The following is a 24,600-nucleotide window of genomic DNA, read 5'->3' as shown; positions in this document are numbered from 1 at the left end:
ACCAGTACAATATCCACATTATGTGCCCTGCCTCGACATTGTTGCATGACATGCTTGATTGTACCCTGGCTTATAGGGACAGAAATGTATAAACATACCATTAGCACACATTAAGGTTTGTCCTAACCTTATAATAATGTGTAATGTATATGAGTTTATACGTTTTTAAACAATTTCTGTCTTGTTTGAATAAAATACCTCTTGGATATTTGCAGAACAGTCTTGTTCTGTCGCCTAAATGCAGAACAAACTCAAAATTGGCTTCCCTTTTGGACAAACACTGCCTTTCAAACTTTAGATACATATAATATATATAATTATCTATTTCACAGTCACAAACATGCACAGAACTCACAGGGATATGGCTCTGTCACACCGTTTTAACTCAACCATTCTATTCACTCAGTGGCAATTCTTATTAATAGTGTTGCTCGAGGCTAAAGGTGCAATATGTTCCTTGTTATTATCTCAGGTGTATGACATTTGTATACATTGATTTGACTTATTGTGTGTGTTTATATGTTCTACAGTGATTATACAACTGAACGTCCGTGTGTTTCTCAGGATGTTTGTTTCTTGTGATACTGTTTGTGGAGGTGTGAGAAGAAAATCAAACCAAAAGAGTATTTCAACCTTTGCAATTAAGTGGTTTTGTCTTTTAAGTGAGGCTAATTTCACCTAAGAGATAGGTTATTTGTTCTATAGTCACCTTAGTTAAATAAAACCTGAAATTTCCTCTTATGCAGTGTGTTATTATGCATTAATTTAAACTGAATAAGTACAGTGGTTGAGGATGCAGCAGTAAATGCATGCTCCCTTTCGCACTGGGTCACACAAAAGCAAAGGCAAATCTGCAAAACTACCCAAATTTATTTAACTGTAGCAGTCTGAGTTGTTGTTCCCTGATAGGCCTGAACAAAAGATAACTTCTCCCTCCACAAAAACATCAGCTACACTTATTTCTGATGGCATCTCACCGAATTTAAGCACAAGTATGTTGCCCCTGCTTAACTCCACTCACAACCTCTGTGTTTTAAGGTAACTGTGATACAGAATGAATAGGGCTGTTTTAAAAATGGCAATGTGTCTGCCATCCAAGGATGCTATAAACTATTGTGGACCTTACATTAGCCGTAAATCTCTTTTGTTGTTCTGTTTCTGCAGGAAGGTGTCAAGAGCAAACCATCTCTCAGAGATGCGGATGAGTTCCTGCTGTCACTGATAACTCAATGCTGCCACCTTGTGTTGGGACATCTTTCACTTTAAAAGCCAGTTTCCGCTTTAGTAGGTCTGTCAGCATGAGTTAATATTTACCACTGAATTCTACATTGGAGAGGATGGAAACATGATTAATTGCAAGATTTATGTAGCTTTTAAATCATTCATTATTGTCTGTGACTAAATGTGTCATTGCATTTAAGAATTGGCTTTGTATGTAAGTGTCAACAAATGTTGCATGAAGCTTGAGTCTGTACAATTTTAAGTGTGAAAACATTACAGTATATTGATGCTCCTGAGTGTGTGCGTGCATGTGTGTTATATGTCTTGCAGGCTGCTCTCAGTGTCAGCTGTTAACACACATGGAGGAAACCGAGATGCTCTCCTTTGCTGTAGATTTTACACACTCTCCTCCGATACCTCAGCCCCACCTGTCTAGCCATGAGCTCAGAGTTGAAACAGAGTTCAGCCAACTTGAGAATTGTTCTTGCTTGTTTTATCAGCGGCGTGTACCATATTTCCCTCATGAAATACTACAGCCGACAAGAGATACTGCCAAGGGAGCAGGGAAACAATTGAATGGGCATTAATGATTTACAGGTACATATCTGCTATAATACCAACACAGGCGGAGGTAACTGAGAGCAGGATCTGATGACATCATTGATGTTGCCTCAGATAACACCTTGATCATCAACTATGTATGGATCTGGCAAAAGATATAAGATAATGTCCAAGTGAGAGTAGACTATTTACTGGCCTAATGTAGGCTAGACCAGTGTTCAGACACCGCAGGAATGGAGGGTCAGAGTCTGAACCGAGCTGTTAGATGTATATTTAATTGTAAAGCTTAGGTTTAATAGGCCTTGAAGACAGCTAGAATACATGAAAAAGATTTGAACATTACATTACATTTTATTAGTGAGTTTTTCCGCTGCAGCTTTCATTGCTGCATGCTGTTTTTGTCCTGTGAATTCTCCTGTGATTTTTTTTAGCCTTTTATTGGTTTCAAAACATCTTGCCAAAGGACTGCAGTTGAAAATTAGCCAGCTGGCTAACACTGGCACAGAAATGTTAATCAATGTGCGTTGTCCTTTTATTTAAATACATTTAAAAAAATAAAATAAAAAACTGAGCAGCCGTAAAATTTATTATGGAAACACATATTAATGCAGACGACGCTTCTCGTTTGTGGTCACCTATTTTTTTTTGTACTTTGAGTCCCTTACTTTGTTTCTTACTGACATCCTCAAGATTTTTGTTGCCTGAAAATATCACACACATTGTTGTAGACTCACTCAAACATTACATGTTGGTGTATGTTCCCCTTAATGAATGCCTCAGATATGCTCTGTAGAATAATTATGATGTTGTGACATGTGAAATATTAATGACAATCAGCTAACTACTATGATCTGGGCAGGTTTTAATCATGTAATGTAGCTGCATTTAAAATAATTTCCGTGAGTTCATTAAGGATAAAACAAAAAAAAAGGAAAATATGGGGATGAGAAAAGCAGTTTTGAAGTCTATGTCCTTAGTCTTGAAACTTTACAGGGTTTTATTTGTTTTGTTCTGTATTGTTTGGCTGTTTTTTGTTGTTGTTGTTTGTTTTTCATGTAATGTTGGGCAGCAACTCATAATTATTTCCATTGTCAACTAATCAGCCAACTATTTTCTAGATTAATCAATTAATTTTTTGATCTATAAAATGTCAGAAAATTATGAAAGAACAAGATAATACTTCCCACATCTATGTCCAAACAGGTGCATAGGAGAGGGACAAGCAGAACACAACTTTAACTTGCAAAAAAAAGTTATATTATTAATTAATTATTTCGCAAATTAGATAGTGTACAGGAGTTTTTTCTAGAAGAAAATGATGAAAACCTTCCATCACAGCACCCATAAATTTAGTTTTGTCCAAAATCTAAGATATTCAAATTGTAACAAAAGAAAAATTAAAAATGATCACTTTGAAGGTGCCATTTGGGGCATTTTTGCTTGAAAAGGACTCAAATAATTTATCAGTAATCAAAATAGTTGCTAATAACCAACTACAAAAACATCCCTCAGGACTATTTCAGTCCTGTAGGAATTATGCAGGTATTGTGCAGGACAGTTAATTATCCTGCAGGTCTTTTTCTGTAAATTGACTAATTGATCTGCAAAGAACATGCATTCTGTCTTTTGATTAGTCCAATCATCAATTACTCAGCAGAGCTCAGAGTAATGTAATGCTTCAGTGTCTGATCTTAGTATTGAGTGGAGCATATTGGGTTTTTGTGACCATTAAAAAGTCAATATAACAGTAATTTATATCTAAAAAAAAATGTGGCTTCTGTCTTTTTTCCTTAAACAGAATACATGTTATCTTTTCTTAGCTCTACACAGCACGTCAAATCCATGTTAAACAGTCACTCCATTGAAGTTTCTCACACAAAAGATGCATCTGACCCATGCATGTATAACCAGGCTGTTTACAATCAAAGGAAATGACGTGCCAATGTTTTGAATCGTGCGGGCTAGCATCGCGGAAAGACAGCCTGTAACCACTGCACTGACCAGCATCCCCCTAATACATCTGGGGAAAACTCACAGCTTCATGTCCCCGTAATTTCAGTCACAGTAAGTTTTACTCTATTTAAAGTAGCTCTGATATGAGTAACCGAGGTTAGCTTAGCATGGAGCGTTAAACGTTAGCTAGCAGTTATTGTTAGCTAACATAGCTAGCGCTGGTTCGCTATCAACGTACCCTTATTCTCTTGAAGGATACGAATATGAAGGTTATTGTTGCTATAACTGGACAATTGTTAAGTGAAGGAAATATGACAGGGTGTAAGACAATAGGCTGTGCGAGGTGCAATGATACAGCTAATGATAGCTTAGCCGTGGCGTTAGTAGTTAACATGTTAGCTGATAAGTGATGTCCGAGTAGCTGCAATGCTAACAAACCGAGCTAGCCAAGCAAACAACCGAACAAGGTTATTATATAAGAATGATACAAAGGCATTGTTTGATGACATTTTTTCATCTACACAGAAGGTTACTTTGACATCATCAACTTACTGTCTCTAGTCACGACTTTAAGTGGCTTCCTTATCGAGTTAAATGTTAGTAACCGTTGCATCCTGGCTTTAACTTAACTGTTAAAATGAATTGTGAAGTATACTGAGAAGTTCATGTACCTATAGGCCGGTCGTAAAAGTCAATACTGGCCACCTGAAGCTGCCACAGCCTAAGATGCTGCGGCAGCAAGGTTTCACAACCTAGCTTTCGTAAGATATGCTTTTGTAACATGTCCATGTAGGTCTGCGCTGCTGGTGTGCCATATTTGGTACATGAGAGACAACTGCTTGGTTATTTAAGGTTTGCTGCTCACTTAAACTGCCCTGACCATCTGTACCCTCTGTATTTTCTGCCCTGCACAGTAGGAGAACGCAATGGACCTCCACAAAATCATCCACAGTGCGCTGCATGAATTTATCCAGGCTTATATTCCTGATGCAGATCTCAGGTAAACATTTTCACACCTTTTTTTGCATTGTTTTAAAAGAAGTATGGATGTTTTACAGTAACATTTTCTTTTGTTTTATTCAATGCAGCACACTGGATGATGTTATTTTGTCGTACATCACTGGAGTCCTGGAGGACCTCGGCTCCCAGCAGAGTGTTGAGGAGAACTTTGATGTGGAGGTCTTTGCAGAGATGCTAGAAGCTTACATACCTGGCTTTGCAGAAATTGACAGGTAAGCAGGCATTTGGGTTGGGTGATATGGCCTTAAAATACTATAGTGATATTTCAGGGTATTTTTGCGATAACAATATTCTTGACAAAATGACAAATTTGTTAAAAAAGATGATCAATTTTATCTCTCATTTATTTAGTTTGTAAAGAACAACAGTAACTCACTGTGAGATTCAGTTTCTGTATACAATATTAATAGCTCAATGAAATTAAATCTACCACAAATTACACATTTAAACAGCTCCCAAATACAAAACTATCCTGGGATCTTTATATATAAATCAACAGGCAATTTCCTTGTCTTGAAGCAAAATCCTTAATGATTGAGGTGTTTTTTTTTTTTCCACCTGGACCTTTATGCTCTGCCATTTCTCTTCTAATCATCATGCTGTAACCTGTGACAGGCTGTTATGATACCAGAACTATCGCGCATTCACATATATGTAGTTTTTGTCGAGCCACAAGCATCACGTAGGTGTATATGACCAAAGGTTTATGACAAAACAAAACTTTACGACCTCGACTCCATGCACATGGCAAGAGAGGAGACAGAGAGACACTGTGCTGCTGCCAGAGGAGCCACTGAATGAGTTCCCTCGCCTGACGCCACAGTTTATTCCACACTACTGAAGCTGCTCCTCTTTTTGGAACCACCATTGAGTCACTAATAATTTTGCCTTCAGCCATGCTTGTTGTTGTCGTGGGTAACAGTATGACGTCAATATGCCAGCAAGTCGAAATATCATGAGTATCAGGATGTGAATTTTGCATATCATTAAAAATTATACCGGTATTATTGTGAATGAGATGATATGGCACACCCCTAACAGGCGGTCAGACTTTTTTCTTTATTTTTAATGTTCTGTTTCTGTGATAAACAACCAGACAACTACATTACTTGTTTCTTTTTTTTCATTTGCAGTGTGAAAGTCTGCGAAATGATGTTCAATCTGGCTTCAAAACTAGCCACTGCTCGGAACTCAGGTACTGCTTTTATTTTTATTTCTATGAAATGCAGTGCTGTGGCAGTCTTACCCATCCAAGTGGTTCCCTCGTGTTCAGATTGTAAACAAAGGAGTCACCAGAGTAAACTTAATTGGGCAGTGCCACTCTTTGTAGATTGGGATCAGCAGCCTGGCATTTGCACTACAGTGTGCTGATGTTAATTTGTTTCCTTTTTAGCGTATGAAGAAAACGAGCCCAAGGCAAGTACAGAAGAGATTTCATTGAAACTCACCACCCTGCCCGCTGAACCTCCACCAGGAAGAGAATCGCAGTGCCTTAAAACACAGACAGAGGGCGCCACTGCCAAGGTTATCATCTCAGCACACATCAGCACAGTATTTTCCTTTTCTCAAAGTGTTTGAATCACTGTAATTTAGTATATTTTCAGTGCATGTTCTACTAGTTTACATCCATCAAATTTTGAGCTAATATAAATGTGTAAATGCCCAGTTACCAGTGTCTGAGTGGGAGTCCCAGGAGCAACACCTGCTGGAGATGTTTCCCAAGTGTAGCCTGTCGGAGGCTCGCAGCGCCCTGTCTATTGCCAAAGGAGACATGGAGGAAGCGGTGCGCCTTATCATAGAGGGCGATGTCCAACTCAGCCCCACTCCTCTCAATGTGAGTCTGTGCTGCACTGCTACTGCATTTCTTGTCAGCCACTGCCTGCATTGTGTATGTAAGCAGTCTAATTTGATGTTATCTTATTGCCTCAGGTAAACCATGGGAAGAGCTTTTCCACAGTGGCAGACCAAAAACTTAAAGAGAGCATCCTTGAGAAGTGAGTAAGATTGCTATTATCCTGTACAGAGCAAAAGTGGCCTCACCTCTTTGTTTTAGTGTTTATAACTCTGTATCCTCACCACAGGTACATGCTGGTGGACAGGGAGGATGATAAGAAAACACACCGGCCTGTCGCCCCCAAAGATGTAAGTCTGGTTATTCTCCATATCCAAAATGAAGCTTTATCAAAACTGTTTTTGTTCAATAAATATTGTGCATTCTGATTTTTTTTTACAGGCTCCTAAGAAGTTAGTTCGGTACCACGGAAACCAGGTGGTGACCACAAAAGGCGAGCGATATCAGCTTGTGAAGAAAGACGAGGCAGAGGACATGAAGAAGACGTACGTCAACCTCAAACCTGCACGAAAATACCGATTCCATTGATGACGAGCACAATACTGTAAGAGCAGCTACTGACAATATTGTTTACACTTTTTTTTTAATTGAGTTCATCTGGCCTGAGTTTGTTCGATTTTATTCCCAAGTAAAGGAACATATTTGTGAGTGTGTCAGTGGCTTATTTTAAACTGTTGTGTTACCATTATATGCCTTGGTTATAATGTTAAATTACAGTGTTTCAGTTGCTTGAGGAGCTTTTGAAATTTTGTGTGATACTTTGGTGAGGATGTTGTAACTTGTGTTATCGTTTGTGTAACAGCCTAACCTATCTACTTTTTGCCATTTCAGCAGGTCTGATGTTGCACTGACATTATTGTCTTTTTTTACCTCTTCATTTTTTTTTAGTTTTTAATGTGTATTTTCTTCAACTTACAAAAGACAATATAGATTCATAATTATGACGTGACGTTGTAGGGATGAATCTTGTCGTTTCTGTAAATAAGTTCGTGGTGCTGTGGAGTTTTCTTCTGGAGTCTCAACTGCTTTTTTATGTACATATCAAATCATTGATGCCAATTTCATTTAAATTTCTATTTTTACATCATACAGGAAAACAGTGCTGTGGAAATGTTTTGGCCAAGCCTTGTGATTTGGACAATTTGTTGTGCTACAAAATGCTTTTTAACACATCTGTTTCCACATGGTATTAAAATGCGTCTTGGGTGATCCGAGTACATGTGGACAGTGTTAAATACAGCACTCAACGACTTGCTAAGCTGGTCTGGGTTACATTTGATCAAATATCTTTTGTACTGTAAACACTAGTGCGTCCTCAACAACTACAGCGTCCTTAGTGCACAATGTGGTGGTAGTTTTCGTAAGAGTGTGCGAATTCTCTATAACTTGGAGTTGGACAGAGTGTTGTGTAACCGTCCACCATTTTGCCCTGTGAGAAAAGACGTGTTGAAGTCTGCTGACAGTGCTATCTCCAGCTATACCGACACAACCGCTATTGCTACCACTTGGCTAAGAGACCTAAGCTGGAGGTATGTAATAGACACAGCTGTGTACAGCGATGTGTCTCGGCTGTCCACTCATGTTTGGATCACTGAAATGCATGTTAACACCAGGTGTCAACATTCTTATAGATTTTTAAAGTAAACATTTGTACAGCAGGTAGCCACAGCAATCCTCACCTGTGGATTTGATATGTGGTCTTCCTTGGTTGAATAATTACACTGTGCTGCAGGTGTCTAGTTTCTAGTACCTATGATACACCCACTGTGTTTTAACAAAGACCAGACTACAATGCAGTGGTTCCCAAATAATGCGTCCAATCTGAGCTGACCACAAGTGACTCTCAAACATGTCAAGCTTGTGAAACACACTTTATCTTGAAGTACAGTGAAATTCTGGCAGAGTTTTTACTTTGAAGTGGCATTTCCTGCTTTAGAGTGAGTAAGTAACAGACAGCTACTTAACAGACATCAATCTAGCTCGACGACATGACCAAACGCACGTAGGAAGCTGGATATATTAAACTGTGGGGACCGTGACTAATGACTAAGGAGAAATCTTGACTCTGTGGACCACTGCTATATTGTGTACAGTACTTAATGTCTACCACATGAAGCAGGATAACAGAGTTATCTGGACAACTTTGCTGAACAGCAATCTGTCCCAGACATGAGCAAAACTATCCAGATAACTTTGGATAATGAAAGAGGTTATGTGTCCTCACGACAAGAAAATATGCTGCTAGCAATGAGGTCAACAAGAGGAAGGCCACAGTCCTGATTGTTTATCATGTCCTGTCATCACACCCCTTAGAGCGACTAAAGGAAGTGAATGTGATATTATGCAAGGTTTTGCCATCCAGTACAGAGAGTTGTTAGCCTGACACGACGACCTGAGAGACTTGTCAGTGATAAACTGAGGAGGAAATGTTAAATATTTGTCAGTGATACAGCTCTGATAAAGCAAGGAGGCACCTTAAATGTAATTTTATGATCCAACTTGAATGGAAAACACTAATTTTTTAGCACAACAAATTCTCAAATGCTGCACGTACTGTTACAGCACTACTGTTTTTGGCATAATGAAGTGGAGGACGGTGGTTGCCCCCTAAATGTTAAGCAAAACATGCTGCGGGAGGACTTGATTTTAAAGTTCCTTCCAACAGCATTGTCTTTATTTTTGATATAGATGTTTAAATTTGCAAAGTCGTACTGTCTTACTGATTTCTGGTGAAGAGGGCCGTCGTGTGCTTTCAGGGACGTAACAGAAGTGGTCCTCTATCACGGCTCCTTCCATCCCATTTGTGTTGTGAACTTTGCTTCGCTTGTGATTGTTGGTTGTGGAAACTTTGATTATGATTGGATTCTTATTTGACTCTTGTTGTATATTAGGATAAATGGGTTTTCCAGGTGTTTTGTTTTTTTAATTTTTACAAATATATACTGTTTTTTTATTTGTGTTCTGCATTCATTTCAAGCAACTATAAACAATTGTTTTTGATCGATGGTATAATCTAGTTTTCCTTAGTGTAGGTGTGACACAATCAAGTGTTGAAACAATGTGTTGTTACTGATTATCAGTGGCAAAGTTGTCCTTTATTTCTATCTAAAGCTGTTTAGTCACAGTTTTTTCAGAGTTTTAACCCTGTGCTTTGAGGAACCGCTGACGCACAATTTGTAGTAAATAAATACTAATTTTTGTAGATCATTCATGTTGTATTCTTTGGATTGTTCACTTGTGTTACTTAAGATGCTTGCACAAAAGCACCAACTATTTAGTTACCTAGCTTTGTGTATAAGATATTACTAGGCTTGGGCGGAATCAAGGTATTATGGTATCACCACGAACCAAATCCCAAAGGTATGATTATTTTAATACCATCAAAAATACAGATGTTTCTCTTTCTATGAGACTGATTTGGAGATGCTGTATTGAAGTGATGTAGTGCACAGAACACACACCACCAGAGGTCAGTCTACACTGGTGGAACAGGCAGCTGAGCTGAGGAAGATTGCAAGTGGTGGGGATAACAATACAGGACTATTGACAAAGAAAATGCCTTTACCCCTGTTTGGAAGCATTGCCATATAACTTCATCTTGAGATGACTTCTTCCAAATACTAAAGTAATGTTTCACCTAAGATATGGCCAAAAGTTTCCATATGTAAATGGTTTGTGAGGTGCAGATAACTTAACCTGCTTCCTCAATAGCTTCCACTTTAGTTTGGTGTGTTGATGCCAGCATTACTGCAAAAGACTGGAAATGTAGGGAAAAATGTAGTGATATTGTTGACATTGCGGATATCTCAGACTGTTCATCTATTATTACATAGATAAATGTTTTTAAATGTACTTGTGCTTCTTTACATTAAAAGAAAATGTGACAAATACGACTGAATAAGGCCCATAAACTTAAATGAGTCTGACACCCCTGGTTTAAACCCACTAAGACTACCTTATATGCCAGTGAAATATCAGGAAACCTAATCATTACATCATTCAGTACTCAGTAGTGTAGAACTTTGCAAACAAACTTTAATCAGAGTAACCAGCAGAGCACATATGGTATGTTCAAAACAAAAAAAGACAGGCATCCATCAATAAAAACATGTCTCTATCTCTATGAACCCTTGTCAGTCCCACCTTTAAAGCTGTTTAATGCGAGTGAAAACAAACATTGTAATCATAAAATTAAAAAATCATGTCCTTGCAACATTAAGTGCCACGCCATCGTAAAGCAAGGCACATACAGTAAACAGGGTTAACCTAGCAAGAGATGAAACATGAGTCTTACATCAGGTTAATTATTTTTTTTACAGAGGAAGCATCTTTGTTCCATCATTGTGCAACTTGTAAGAAATAGATAGGCAAGTTATCAACAATTCAAAGGTTAAACCATAATAATGTCGAACCCCCTGAAAGCCTGTATAGTCCTGGTAAATTAAGTGCTTGGATATTCCTAATTTGTAGTTCACCATTTACAGATTGATCCAATGTCACAGGCAAACAAAGCATTCTGAATGTGGAGATTCCCCTTGACTGGTTTGCATATTGTTTTGGCACATACATATGAAATTGTCCTCCCCTTGTGTTTCATTTACATTTTTACAATACTCCTGGGAAGCACTTTAAAGTCACCCAGAGACGGCCACCTTTCAAGTTGTTCAAGGTCTTCAAAATATGGCTGCATGTAAGTAAAATGAGTCCTTTCTGAGGATTATTAACCTACAGTAATCATAAGAGCAAGTACAGGTTTCCAACTGGATGTTTGTACACACTGCAGCGTAGTTACATCCAAGATGTGCTGCAAACCTGCATATTGATATGTGTATTGCAGCAGTATAGTTCATGGAGTAGGTAACTATACGTCACCACTAGATGGTGCATTGTGTTGCGCTGCAAGGCTGATACATAAGCTACATCCTAGCAGATGGTTCTGCTAGATCAGTCTGTTAATATATGTATTTCCTTTCATTTCTTTAAGTTAACTGTATTTGCGACTAAAACTGCAGTTATTTATTTCCAGAGTCCCCTCACCTATTACCGGTATGCAGAATAGCACATTCAATAAAGTCAAACAAATCAAACAAGCAAGAGTATAAACACAAAACGGCATCGCTCAGCTAAAACAGTTTTACCGCAAGCAGTCACATATGACTTCAGCTGAATATATGAGCCTCTCTTTCTCACACCCACACACATTTTTGATCATATTTCACCAGTTTTTAATCACTGTACTTCTGTGTTTCATTACTGTGCCTATAGCTGTCTTCTTTGCAACAGAAAAATTCTTGCCTTATCACTCCCTGAAAACCACGCTAGGCAGGAGTGGAGATAATGCAGATAATGTGGACACATATTTCAAAAACACTTAAAAGACCTGTCATCTTCAGAGGTATGAACCAACTCACTTTTAAAGCTGTCTTTGTGATAGAGATGGAGAATACAATATGATCGCTCCACACTTCATCCCACAACTGCTGTCACATCTATATAAGAAAAGTCCTGTATTTAGCTGACATATACTGTATATATAATAACCCTTGACTCATCCATTAGTGGTCAAAATGTAGAGATTTTATCTCTAAAGGTACCGATCCCAGACAACTTCTACTGACTGGGGGAGCAAGTGCAATCAAAAACGTTTAACTTGAATTATGAAGATGTATGGAGAATACTGATTTACATAAATATATCTCGACTTAAAGGATCCAGTGTGTAGGATTTAAAGGGATCAATTGGCAGAAATGGAATCCAGTATGTTTTCATGGTGTATAATCACCTGAAACTACGAATCGTTGTGTTTTCGTTAGCTTAGAATGATCCCTTCACGTCTACATAGGGAGCAGTTCCTCTTCCGCTGGTGTTATTGTGCCCTTATCACACAGAAAGCGTTTTGCAGGTTGCAAAGGCGCACTGCCTTTTTGTTAAATTGAATGCCACTGGTGAAAAAAAAAAACTATTAAATAGTTTGTTGGGCACAGGGTAACTGAGATCTGTGTGGGTACATGAGAACCTGAAAAAGAGGGTGGATCATGGGGAGTACCACCAGTTGGTCCAGGAGCTTCTCCTCGATGATGGCCATTTCCAGGCATATTATAGGATGACTCTGGGGCAGTTTGACAACCTGCTGTCTATCATCGGGCCGTATAGCTCTAGGTATCAAGCAACCGCTACCACCAGTTTCTTCTTCATTGCTTACCAACTGTAAACTTACAGCAGACTACAGCAGAAGACCCGCCGCCTCTCAAATCATCCAATTGGACAATGGGAAAAAAGATGATGAAAAACAGATGCAGTGGGGCCTTTTTCTGCTCTGAGTTGAAGTTTTTTAAACTCGAGTAGTTCAGAACACTCCAGCAAAAACGGCAGCCGCTTAAAGCGCAGAAATGGGTGGCACATCACAATGCAAAAAACACAATTAACAACAATTACAAAAAGGCACCTCCAGCTGCTAAAACTCTTTCTGTATGGGCAAGTTGCACCCTACTGTGCTGTGATTGGCTTGTACTAGGCCTTAACATGACCTCTTTGCCCTCATCCTTACCACCTCCTACCTCAATGTGTCAACATGACTGGTACCCAATCACAACACATAGCACTGGCCAATCATAGCACAGTCCCACTGCTTGTCCATAATTATCAGATTGTGGAATCTGTAATAATGCCTTCCATAGGGCCCTGAATGTGTCTATGGTAGCCCAGAACAGACAAACTAAACCCTGGACCCTGAGAGGGCCTTCTGCACTTTTATGTTACCTGAAGGCCGCTGTAGGCTCTCTTAGAAAGGGAAGGGTATTCAGTTGGTTGCAGTCTGCAATGTCACAGCTAGATGCCATTAAATCCCCCACACTGGCCCTTCAAGTCAAATTAGGCCTTCTTTTCAAAAACAAAAGAAAAAAAAAACTTCTTCAAGTGGGACAAGTTCCCATGAGTTAGTCACATGTTTCTTCTGTGATTGATGTATTTGCAATGACCATGGCACTCGGAGACGACATAAGCAGAATGGTTTCAAAATGGCCGCTTATTGCCATGCAGTGATACGTACTTAGCTCCAAAGTGAGAATCTGCATTACGCACGCAGCAGTCTCACTTAAACACGGCAAACAGTTTCCAAAGCAGTCCAGTTAACAGTTTTAGGAGCACGGCTCTAACTCTGATCCTGGTCATATCGCCCCTTGATCATCGATTTCAGTAAAGGTCCAACCTGTACAGAAACAAAAGGACTCCTGGTTAGGATATGCTACTTAATAGAGTCAGACATATTACATTATTTTAATCACTGTCCCAGACTCTGCATATATATCTTTCCTTTGGACTAAATCAGGTAAGCCATAAATATTCGCAGTAATTGGGTTGCTGGAAGGGTCAGCATGCCCCAGGGGTTTCATGTAACAGGTGACCTAAATGTGGATGTGATTTGATGTTCTAGAAAGCGACGTGTGACTGATGATAGGAGTTTGTATTGTAAAGAGGATACAAAAGCAAGTGCTTTTACCTCATGTGGGTCTCCAAGTGCTTCTCCCAGCATCTTCTCGATATTTCTCATGATGGCCACCTTCTGATGAGCTCGCAGGGGGTACTCTATCGTCTTGGGCGTGGGGGCACCCTGAGCAAATCAAATAGATGAGTGATCACGAAGGTAGCAAAGACGACATAAGACTCAAATATACGCACTTTGTACCAGAAGTTTACAGTGATTGTCACTCCCCCGTTCAACAGTGATTCAATGTGATGCCACCTGAGGAAAGAAGGAAACTATAAGTAACTAAATTCAGTAAACATTTAGTTTTTTTTCAAAGCTGCATTGAACTGTAGTTACTTTTAACAGCACAAATGTCTACAAATTCTGGGAAAACACATCATTTTCTATAGAAGTAATACATCATGTCTCTAGACAGGCCAAGCAGAAGTACTTCTTACCAATACATCGGGATGTAGAGCACATCTCCTGGGCCCACCACAGCCTCATAGCCGACAACATTTTTAAAATTGGGAAACTTCTCATAATCAGGGTTATCAAAATCAACCTGTGAATGACAAACATGGATTCATTACAAAACATGATGAACACACTGTCCCTCATGCATCCATTTTACTCCTTCCTACTTTTATGACATTTGTTTGGAAATAAGTCTTTTTAGAATAATGTTCCCGTTTTGACAAAATATATGTCCTGATTTTTAGGAAATCCTTACACAATATAATACACACTGTATCTTTTTTTAGTTTTTAACCCAGACCCTGTTTTGCCATGGGTTTGTGTCTCACTAACGGGAATAATTTTTGAACAATTTTAGAAACTGGTCCAGTATTGAGCAACAAGGCTGTGGCTTGCAGTGGCGAAACAGGCTGCAGTGTGACTCAGGGCATGTTTGTCCTATGTTTACATCAAGTGCTTGTTTTTGCCACTGACATGCTCAGATTATTATTATAAATGTCTGGCAACATCACAGAATAGATTTCTACAGAGACAGACCTTTTCATTAAAGAGTAAGATCCTTTTTTCTTCAACCAGAAACAGCTCAGAGATGGCTATCACCAAAGCCACCAGACAACATTTAAATAAACGGTGATTTTATCATCATGAAACTTACTTCATTCAAAGGCAACAGAAACAAAATAAATTGAAGTGCATCAACAAACATCTTGCAGCTGTTAAACAGGTTAGACACAGTGCTCAAGGACCGTCTCTAGAGTGTTAGCACAAGCTAAACAGCAGCAGCGGCTTACATCCAACACCGAGCTTTTAAAAGGCTCCACTCTGTTGTTAAAGGGATAGTTCGACATTTTGTATATTACCTTTAATTATCAGTGCCTGTTGTTCTACCGCGCTATGGAATAATAATGTAATATTACAAGACAGAGTTGTTTTGAAGCCAAATGCACAGCCGAAACTACATTCGCTGTTTGAAATCACCGCCCAGCACGTACTGTATGTCTGGAATGTAGTTCCAGCTCTGCATTTGGCTTCAAAACAACTCTGTCTCGTAATATTACATTATCATTTCATAGCGTGGTGAATGTGTAAGCTACAAGGTGTCCACAAGAGCGTTTTGGAGTCATTTGATGGTGCATTTGATAAGTTTTGAGGAAGAGAGGGGGCCGTACCGTTCACCTCCATTTTGTGCGCTGAGCAGCTGGCAGCTCTGTCCCACCGATCTCAGAGCAGCAGGCACTGATAATTAAAGGTAATGTACCTACTCCTATGACTATAGGGATTATGGCAATAGGCGAATTTGCCAAAATGTCAAACTATCCCTTTAAACTTACTAATAACCGCTAGCAATGTGATGCTACAGTTAGCGATTATTTGTATTGTTACCTCTCTGGCTGCATATGTGTGTGAGACACACCTGCTTGTTTGTCTGAGTAGAGTGTTAATGTGTGAGGTCAATCAGTAGTGCATCGCTATTCTACTTGGTAGTTGTCGGCTAGTCTATCGTGGGACGGTGAGACAGCACCTAGGTGTATTTATAAAAATGCAGCGTGTGACAATATTAACATTTCATACACCATATGTAATGCGGACCTGCCAATGTACATTCAACCCATTCATATGAGTCAGCTGTCACTGTCAGACCTGTTCTTTGGTTTTGTTGTGTTAGCAATAGTGATGTCAGCTAGGTTTGGTTTGGTCAGAGCTATGGGATATTAAATCAGCCATATTTTCTCACCACATCTTAGCCTGTCTTACCCTCAAGTGCACATAAACTACAGGGTTTACACTTTTTTATAAAATACAAAAATATCAGATATCAGCCATGAAGAAGCAGGTAATTATCGATTATTGGTGACAGTTGAAAAGATTCATATTGGTGCATCCCTAAAAATAAACTCCCAAAAGCTGACTTGGTTCATCTAAACACTGTTCCAACATTTACCAACTCTGGCTTGGTTAAAATAAACCCTTAAATCACCCATTTAGATGTGAACATATGCTGCCTCTATACAAACTAAAATTACTGTTTGTTCAAATGGAATCTTGTGGGTCTGGTGATAGCAACTTCTGGCTGTTTCTGGTTGAACAAAAAGGATCTTACTGTTTAAAAAAAGCTCTATTTCTGCAGGAACCCAGTCCATTATGTTGTCAGACATGTATAATAACAACCTGAGCCTGTCAGTGGCAAAAACAGAAACTTTTAGTGGACACAAATTGATGGTGCAAACACACCACCAGCTGCATCCCTCTTGCTCAATACTGGAATTGTTTCAGAAGTTGTTTTTTACACAAAACAACGAATGAGAAAATGGGGTCCAGGTTGAAAAACACAAAGTTACCCTTTAATGTGTAGACATATTGTCTTTTGAGGGGGTCTTTTCCCCTCTTGAGAGTTTACTATAAATTATTTCTACCACTATAGAGAAAGATAACATAACAACATCACAAATATGCTAAGCTTAAAGGTTACATTATTAAGCCCGGGTGAATATCTAAATATCTGTGGCTTACCTGGCTCTGTCTGTCACAGGGGTGATGCACAGGGTATGGATAGAGACATTCAAACTGGTCTGGAGGGAAGAGGATGCATCTCTTGAGGCCTTTGATCTGTGCAAAAAAGTTCTGCTGCTCGTCGTAATGTGCTGGTGTCACATTGCCTGTGGTGAAGAGAAAATTTGCAGAAAATGCGATGTGTGACAAACAGAGGACAACATTAAACAGCTGAAACTGTGCCGCTGCATTCCTTTCGCAGCGGATAACTATTTCAAGAGCCCTTACCCTCCATGCCTATGAGCAGCAGGTTGGATGTCAGCTGTCCCCAGTTTCTCTTGGCTTGCTGCTTGTTGATCCAGTTCCAGTTGAAACCAAGGAAGTCGACGACAATCTTCTTCCCTACTGTGTCATTCAGAGTCTGCTGCAGATATACCCTTAAAATACATGAGGAAAGACACATGCAAAATGTATGAGCCATCTTGTTCTGCTCTCTGAGACCTAAACAAGTCGCAATGCGGCTAATTTTCAAAAGTGCTAGAACTGTGTCTGCAGGATACAAGCTTGTTTACAAGGTATTTCTATTTTGGCAGACTGCAGCTCTTTTAAACCACAAAGAACAACATGGACAGTAAAATTCAAGTAGTTAAGAGCCCATGTAAGTGTCAGTGAGTCAAACAGCAACTTCACTTTAGTAAGTGATCTGACTGGTTGCAGCCAGGCCAAGTCAGGTCACAGTAATGGGCTCCTCGCCTGTTTCTCCTGTGTAAATGCTTAGTCATTTGCTCCACTTTCCTGTGCTGAATTACACTCCATGAGAGGAAAACACCCTCCACTGTCAAGCACACCTGCAGCACAGTCCCATCTTGTTCCTGACACTTGCCTGTTTGAGCTCCAAAGAGAGGCTTTTGTTTAGATCCGGCATCAGCCCATGCAAGGTTAAAGTAAACACAGTTCACATCATGTTCTGTTCCGACTATAATATCCTCATAAGTGTATCTTACCTCTCCTCTCCTCCCATTTGCTCTGTTAAATGCATTTTATCCACAAATTCAGTGAATTTCATTTCCGTCCGTTGCGACTTCGGGACAAAGTTCTCAAAATTTGCCATTTTTTTCTCGTCGTAGTAGAGGAATTTGTGGTTTTGTGCGGTGTAAACAGAGAAGTCCCCATTTCCAATGTTCTCCTGCAGGTACGCAATGTCCCATTTGAGAGCTGGATACACGAGGTTTGTGTCTGTTAACACCACCGGCTCCTGAAAACAGACAAAGAACACATCAATTCAGTTTTATTACAACATTTGCGTGATCAGACATCTTAACGATTAAACGTCCGCCCAGAAATATTAGTCTGTGAAACCAATTGGTGTTTCATTAATGTACAAGGCCGCTTAACTGTCACGCAGCCGCCCGCCACTAGTGGGGGCTACAGAGCCATCAGACAGCAGTAGACTAGAGTTTTAAGACAGCATGGAGGGAAACTGGAGAGATGTCCTCCTGCAAAACCAGTGCAATTTGGCAGTACTTTGATCTAGAAAATGAATTCAGCAGCAATTTATCTTTTTTGAGATGTTATATTATTTGTTAACTTTAAGTGAATGTTGTCAGATAATGTGCAGGGTTTACATTCATACTGCACGGTGCAAAATGCCTCTCATTTCAGCTGAAATTTAATTGTAATTTAAATGTTGTGTTATTAACTTTAGTGAATTGCTATTATTTTTGTCAAGGTTCAATGTGCCCCACATTGCAGAGGCAATTCATTTGTTTTAGATGCTATTTTAGTGGTTAACTTTTTAGTTGCCATCATGTTCACATTCATACCGCACAGCGCAAAGTGTCTCGTACTTCAGCGGCATTAAAATCCGACGTAGTTGTTGAAGATTATGATTAAACGCTTCAAAGGGCGATTTTTCGAATAATCGCCCCCCTGCACCAGCTGCACCAGAGTTAGCAACAAGCTCATTTTCATCCGTAGTCCCTGGGCGGGAAACAGAGAATAATTTCCCTGCTAAAAGACATTATTATATAAAAACCACAATTGCAAAATAGACCATATTCATGACACAACAGCTTCAGCAGTAACAAAAGCAAGACAACACAACAATAAATCATCGCAACAATAACAACAGCAACAACAATAAAACTACACCATTAAGATATAACAAGATTTCATAGTGTTAGATTAAGTGTTTGGGTACATGACTGGGTTGATTTTAGCCACGATTTCATCTTTGATTGATTGATGAAAACCAACAAAGCTGTTGCTGTCTTATCTCACTTGGTACTGAGTAGCTCTAACAGACAGGACTGATCAACCAAACTCAGTCGCCTCCCTTGGTCATCCTAGATGTCCTCCCATTGTCTGAGCGCAGCTGTATGAACTCTTCTAATGAAGGAGCAGCCAGATCATTAATCACTTTGTACACTTGACTAGCATCAGCAGGGCACACACAGCTGTCAAAGATCAGTATATTATACCTTTGAATAATGTTAGTGGTGATAACATGATGGTTGGTAAGTATTTGCAGTGGGGCAAGTGTTGTGTTTGCAGCTTGTGACCAGCTTGTAATGCAGTCTGAAATATGTGAAAGCAATCATTGAATGCATGTATATTTTGCAGCATCTCAGGGGAGCTGGTTTCTAAATATACCTTAGTTTTTAGTTCAAGTTCCCTTAATTGAATTTTACAGTTTTACACACCTGCTTCACACATTAAATGTCAGCAGTGAATCAATAGAAAATGATCATTTATCTATTAATATAATGTGGGATTTAATTGTTGTTTTTTTAAATTGCAAGATGCAAGATGCAGGATGTTGTCATCACCTGTTCTCTCTGTTGCCCTCTGGGATGTGCTGCAGAGTGCTCAGAGCTGGCATCTCCAGACTGAAGGATAGCTTTTATCCAAGAGCCATCACTGAACAGAATCAAACACTGCCCCACCATTGTGTCATGAACTATATTGAGAATCATTCAGCTTAATTCAAACGTGCAATAATGGATCTGCTTTTAATGATATTTTTCATATTTATTAATTGATTCATTTTTTTATATTTCATTTGGCACAGCAAATTTCGTTGTACTTCTTGTGCAATGACAATAAAGTCTATTCTAGTTGCATAAAGGTGCTATGACTAGTTTTACTTCTGTTGATGTGGTTCATAAAATTAATAAAATGTTCTTTAATTCTGGTGTCAGTGATTTTATTTGTGCTTGTTTGTTTGTTCTGACACAAATCCTGTAACTACTGCTGCTGCTTGAACTTGCTTTTTTTATGCAAAAAGGAACATAAATCCCAGCCCACGCCCCCGCAGTACATTGATAGCACGGTCTATAGCGTTGCACACACTGGAGCTCCGAGGGCTACGTGACAAACTGAACGTAGACCGGTGGGCGCGCTCCCGTTGGCTGTCTCTCTCTGCACCGACTCTGGGTTTCACTTTTGCACGCAAGCGCGGGGAGTGTGCGGCCCCTTGGAGTTCAAATAATGCTGTGTTGCTTATAGAATCAGCTTTGTGCGTCGTTTTAAATAATTAATGCGGATCTTAACTTTTTAATTTCGCTTTAATGCGTCGTGCAGGCGCGCAGGAGCATGCACGTGCGTTCCCAGGATTCTGCACGCTCTTATAACAGGGATGTGGGGGTTTTTTTTCATCGTTATCTCATACAGCGACAGTATGGACGTGCCATATTTGGACATATCATTGCTGTTCTTTCTTAAAACACTCTCGCACGCACGCACGCGCGCACGTGATTGGCCGCTGTGAGTGTTCTAGGACTTGAATCTGAGGGGAAAACACGAAGAGGTCACTGAGATGGTCATGATAACTTTTGTTATTGTGATGTATTCATTCATACCTGTAGCAGAGTTCATGTTTGAAAATAACTAGTAAGATATTGCCTCGTGCCAAACTAAGATATTATATTGCATAAATATGCAATGGTGCAAACCATGGCCACTGTAATGGATAAAAGGGTGCACTAATGCATAGGTTTTAATCTTTCACCTCTATGTTCCTTGTGCAGTATAGCTCACCATTGTTATTCTGTTACCTCTGCATGACTTTGTTGCCTATTGCACCCATTTTCGTCTGTATATCCCAGTGCCACACACCCAAGGGCATATGTTTGTTTAACACTGGGAGGGGGCGCATGAATTGGGTGGTATGGGAGTCCTCCACCAGGATATTTTAAGCATCAAACACTTAATTTCGCTGCACCAATTTGGGCCTGTTCTGCATCAATTCACGGTGGAAATGTCTTTGATTTTGTCAATTTAATTTTGTTTTTATTGTGGGAAACAAATGCACATGTTCCCTGCATCCCCTCCCAAATCTACGCCGATGTGTGCACACACCAATTTTTCACATCAGCCTCATGAATTCTTGGAAACCAGCTTGAAGCACTTAAGAATTTAAAGATATTTTAGTGTCAACAAACATGTTTTCCTCACTGTTTTCCGGACTAGCAATCACAACTTTTTAAATCTGGTTTAGAAATCACATGTAATATTAATACTCCAACATGTTAAACAAATAATCTGCATGTTTAAAAGCATGTGAAAATGTTTATGACTTCCCTTGAGCCACACTGAATTCATGAATGTACAGTAACAAAGTTTAATTGTGACTCACTGACAGCTAAATGAAGAAAGGGAATAAGGTCGATTTTAAGAAGTAGTGATGATGATGCATTTCTATTCCTGTGTACACATATTATTCAATAGAAAAGAAAGGTTCAGTTCTGCTGATGCAGAATATTTGACTTTGACACATCTTTTCACATGTGTATCTGGATGGGACACGTCTAAATCAACCCCTGTCTGTTTTCTTCGGAACCACTTACATCAAGAAATATTAATTAAGTGAATAGGTTCCCTCATCGCAACACAAACCATGATTATGATTACAGTAATTACATTGTGTTTACAGCAACAGCATCATCTGATCATCACCTAACCAGAAATGTGACAACATACCTTTAAAGCTATTCATTGATACACTGTTTTATATTAGTCAAACAGCACCATGGAGGGTCTTCCTACATTTGCTTCTTTCGGCAACTATCATGTTGTGTCTAAGCTTCTCGTTGCAACGAAATTACCCCAAGATAACCAAACCAACTCCTCACAAACGTGCGTTTGAGTAACAAATAAATTTCAAGATTCCCATCAGGGAATTACTGTAAAGGCTACCTATTGTGTTGAACAACGAACAGGTACAACCCTCCTGGGAGAGGCTCCAGCTGACACCGACACTGAGTAAGAATAATGAGCAATGGGGATGAGATATGTTTCCACAAGTAAGGAAATGTGATCATGCATTTATTCCTATCGTTCACCTGCTGGTAAGCTTCACGGAAGTCAAGGATGCTTTTGTTGACCAGCCTTTGTTCATACCTTTACAAGACAAATACCACTCATGAATGCCATTAAGTCATCCAAATAGAAGATTATTACTGCCTCGCCTGGAGCACCTGTACATTTGATTGATTCGTCATGCTGACACATAAATCTACAGCAGTTTCACGAAGCTCTTGAGAGCAAAAAAGGGGATATTAAATCAGATGCAGTGGAAAAATTCCTGCTGACTGCTTTCTAAAGATTATAAACCACTAGTGTGTTTCATTTCATTGCAAGACACTCATTGCAAGACACATGACAGCAGGTGTTTTCAACCAGATGTCCATGCAAACTGGCTGATGTGACATAACTGGTTGGATTACCAGTGAACTTGAGTGGACTTTATAGTGTTGTTTTGCAGTCATTGGCAAAAATACAAAAAGCCCATCGCTTGTACATACAAAACATTTCCCACTAGGTTGTTTGTTTGAATGTACAAATTATCAAATGGGGAAAAATGCTCATGTTTCCTACTGTAGCTTGTAATTTATTGTCATCAATGCAGATTTCTAAGGTTAAATCATTTCACGTGGGAAGCTGGGACTAAAAAAATGTGGGGATTTTTGTTTCAAAAAGTGACTTCATCAACATAGCTGCTAAATTTGTTTCTGTCACAACATTATCGTGATGCAGTCATAACAAACTGAGCTACTTGCTTTCTAAAATTAGGCTTTATCTCTGAGTAAATGTCCCTAGAGTGAGTTTGTGATGACATCTTTCACTCAACCCCACGCCAAGAAATACACTTAAACACACGTATACACAGCTCACTTTCATTTTCAACACCTCACTATACATCAGTAAAGCCACAGTGAATACTGTTTATGACCTAAAGGCTTCCTGGAGTGTATCTGCTATCTAAACAGGTTCATGGTGCAGGTCTACCTTTGAGGGAACATGTCTGATATCTCTTAACTGTTAAGGTAAGATGGTCAAAGTTTCAGCGAGCTAACTCAGCTGGTTTACCTCGTTGTTTATAAGCATCTCCGCTCGGGGGTCCGTGTGAGAAAGTCTGGGGATAGTCCTGGTTGGGAAAGAGTATTTGCGGAGCTGGGACTCATCCCAGCCCCAGCTCTGGACGCCGGTGAACGCGGCGCCGCCTTCGCTCCCCGCCGGATCAGCCTCCACAACGGTCGCCGCTGCCATCGTCGCCCGACAAGCGTTGGTTAGCTGCTTCCGTCCCCCCTACAATGAAACAACCACACACTGGCGTTTCTTCCGGACGTTACCCTTATAAACTACACAGTCAGTGACGGGACTGACGTTCAACCTTTCCCATTCACCGTTATTAAATTAATTGAGGAGATATGTGCAGGAGCTCGTCTCTGCAGCTCTGTCCCGTGTAGCTGTTTACACACCGTGTTGTTGACAGGCACGAAACAAACGACACAACCTGAAACAGTCAAGGAGTCACTGCGGTGATTTTACGCGCACCACACCACACAGCGACACCTGGTGGACTGGAAGACTATGTGCTCACATTGTAATGACTTATCTCTACCACTAGAGGGAGCCATTGTATTCGCTTTTTTGACAATGATCTCAGTGATCTCTTAGTGAAGTCATAATATTGTGTAAGTCTTTGAATATAGTCTGCAGTTTACAGTCAGACATCTTTATCAACATCACACTTTCAAGTTTGACCCAATTAGGCAACACATCCGAAAGTAGAGAGTGGGGTGAGCCTAACCAGTGGTGCAAAGTAATCTATTTGCTTAAAATGAAATAAATACATGTACTTTCCTTGAGTATTTACCTTAAACTACTACTAGTATACTACATGTCAGAGGGAAATATTGTACTTTTTATCCCACTATATTTATCTGACAGTGATATTTTTTATATGAATATCTTGTTTGAAATATAAAAGTAACACACACCTATTGTACAAAACAAGTGTCGCACACTCTGGCTCCATATGCATTTCTTTAAAGATGATGGTGTTTTGGCCTTTGAGCCTTCTTCAAGATCAATAAGCATCTTTGAAGAAGGCCCAAAGGCCAAAATGTGCGACATTTGTTCTCTACAAATTTGATTATCTTGTTATAGATTAAAATGTCAAGCATTTTATAATGTTGTTAAAATCAGCACCAAATGGCATCATTAAAATGCTGCTAGCATGTCTCTGCATCAATAATAATAAAAATAATCCAACAAT

At 39.5% G+C, this 24,600-nt stretch overlaps 2 protein-coding genes and 1 long non-coding RNA gene across 5 annotated transcripts in view; 1 reads left to right on the top strand and 2 right to left on the bottom strand.

The window, feature by feature from the left end:
* LOC125903159 (uncharacterized) overlaps window positions 1-4,455 on the bottom strand; it is an 85,969-nt gene extending 81,514 nt beyond the window's left edge. For both annotated transcript variants that reach the window (XR_007451241.1, XR_007451240.1), the window contains exon 1: window positions 4,288-4,455. This is a non-coding gene — a long non-coding RNA (uncharacterized LOC125903159). The remainder of the gene's footprint in view (window positions 1-4,287) is intronic.
* Window positions 3,688-9,814, top strand: cuedc2 (CUE domain containing 2). Of its 2 annotated transcripts, none has more exons than XM_049599889.1 (9): window positions 3,688-3,846; window positions 4,650-4,735; window positions 4,824-4,967; window positions 5,889-5,950; window positions 6,149-6,279; window positions 6,422-6,589; window positions 6,685-6,749; window positions 6,837-6,897; window positions 6,989-9,814. In XM_049599889.1, exons 2-9 carry the CDS (start codon window positions 4,662-4,664, stop codon window positions 7,133-7,135), a joined length of 852 nt encoding a protein of 283 aa, XP_049455846.1. In that variant the 5' UTR covers window positions 3,688-3,846; window positions 4,650-4,661; the 3' UTR covers window positions 7,136-9,814. The 2 variants fall into 2 exon arrangements, with proteins under 2 accessions (XP_049455846.1, XP_049455847.1); XM_049599890.1 differs by having other exon boundaries at window positions 3,727-3,846; window positions 4,653-4,735.
* An 808-nt stretch (window positions 9,815-10,622) lies between these two features.
* hif1an (hypoxia inducible factor 1 subunit alpha inhibitor) lies at window positions 10,623-23,842 on the bottom strand. Its single transcript, XM_049600536.1, has 8 exons — window positions 23,409-23,842; window positions 18,044-18,294; window positions 17,328-17,476; window positions 17,061-17,206; window positions 14,531-14,637; window positions 14,285-14,348; window positions 14,106-14,216; window positions 10,623-13,814 (listed from the first exon to the last, which is right to left on the bottom strand). The coding sequence occupies exons 1-8, from the start codon at window positions 23,586-23,588 to the stop codon at window positions 13,758-13,760; spliced, it is 1,065 nt and encodes a 354-aa protein (XP_049456493.1). The 5' UTR covers window positions 23,589-23,842; the 3' UTR covers window positions 10,623-13,757.
* Window positions 23,843-24,600: the final 758 nt, after the last annotated feature.

This window comes from Epinephelus fuscoguttatus, linkage group LG16, assembly GCF_011397635.1.
Source record: "Epinephelus fuscoguttatus linkage group LG16, E.fuscoguttatus.final_Chr_v1".
Taxonomy (NCBI): Eukaryota; Metazoa; Chordata; class Actinopteri; order Perciformes; family Serranidae; genus Epinephelus; species Epinephelus fuscoguttatus.
This window is presented reverse-complemented; position numbering and strand designations above follow the sequence as displayed.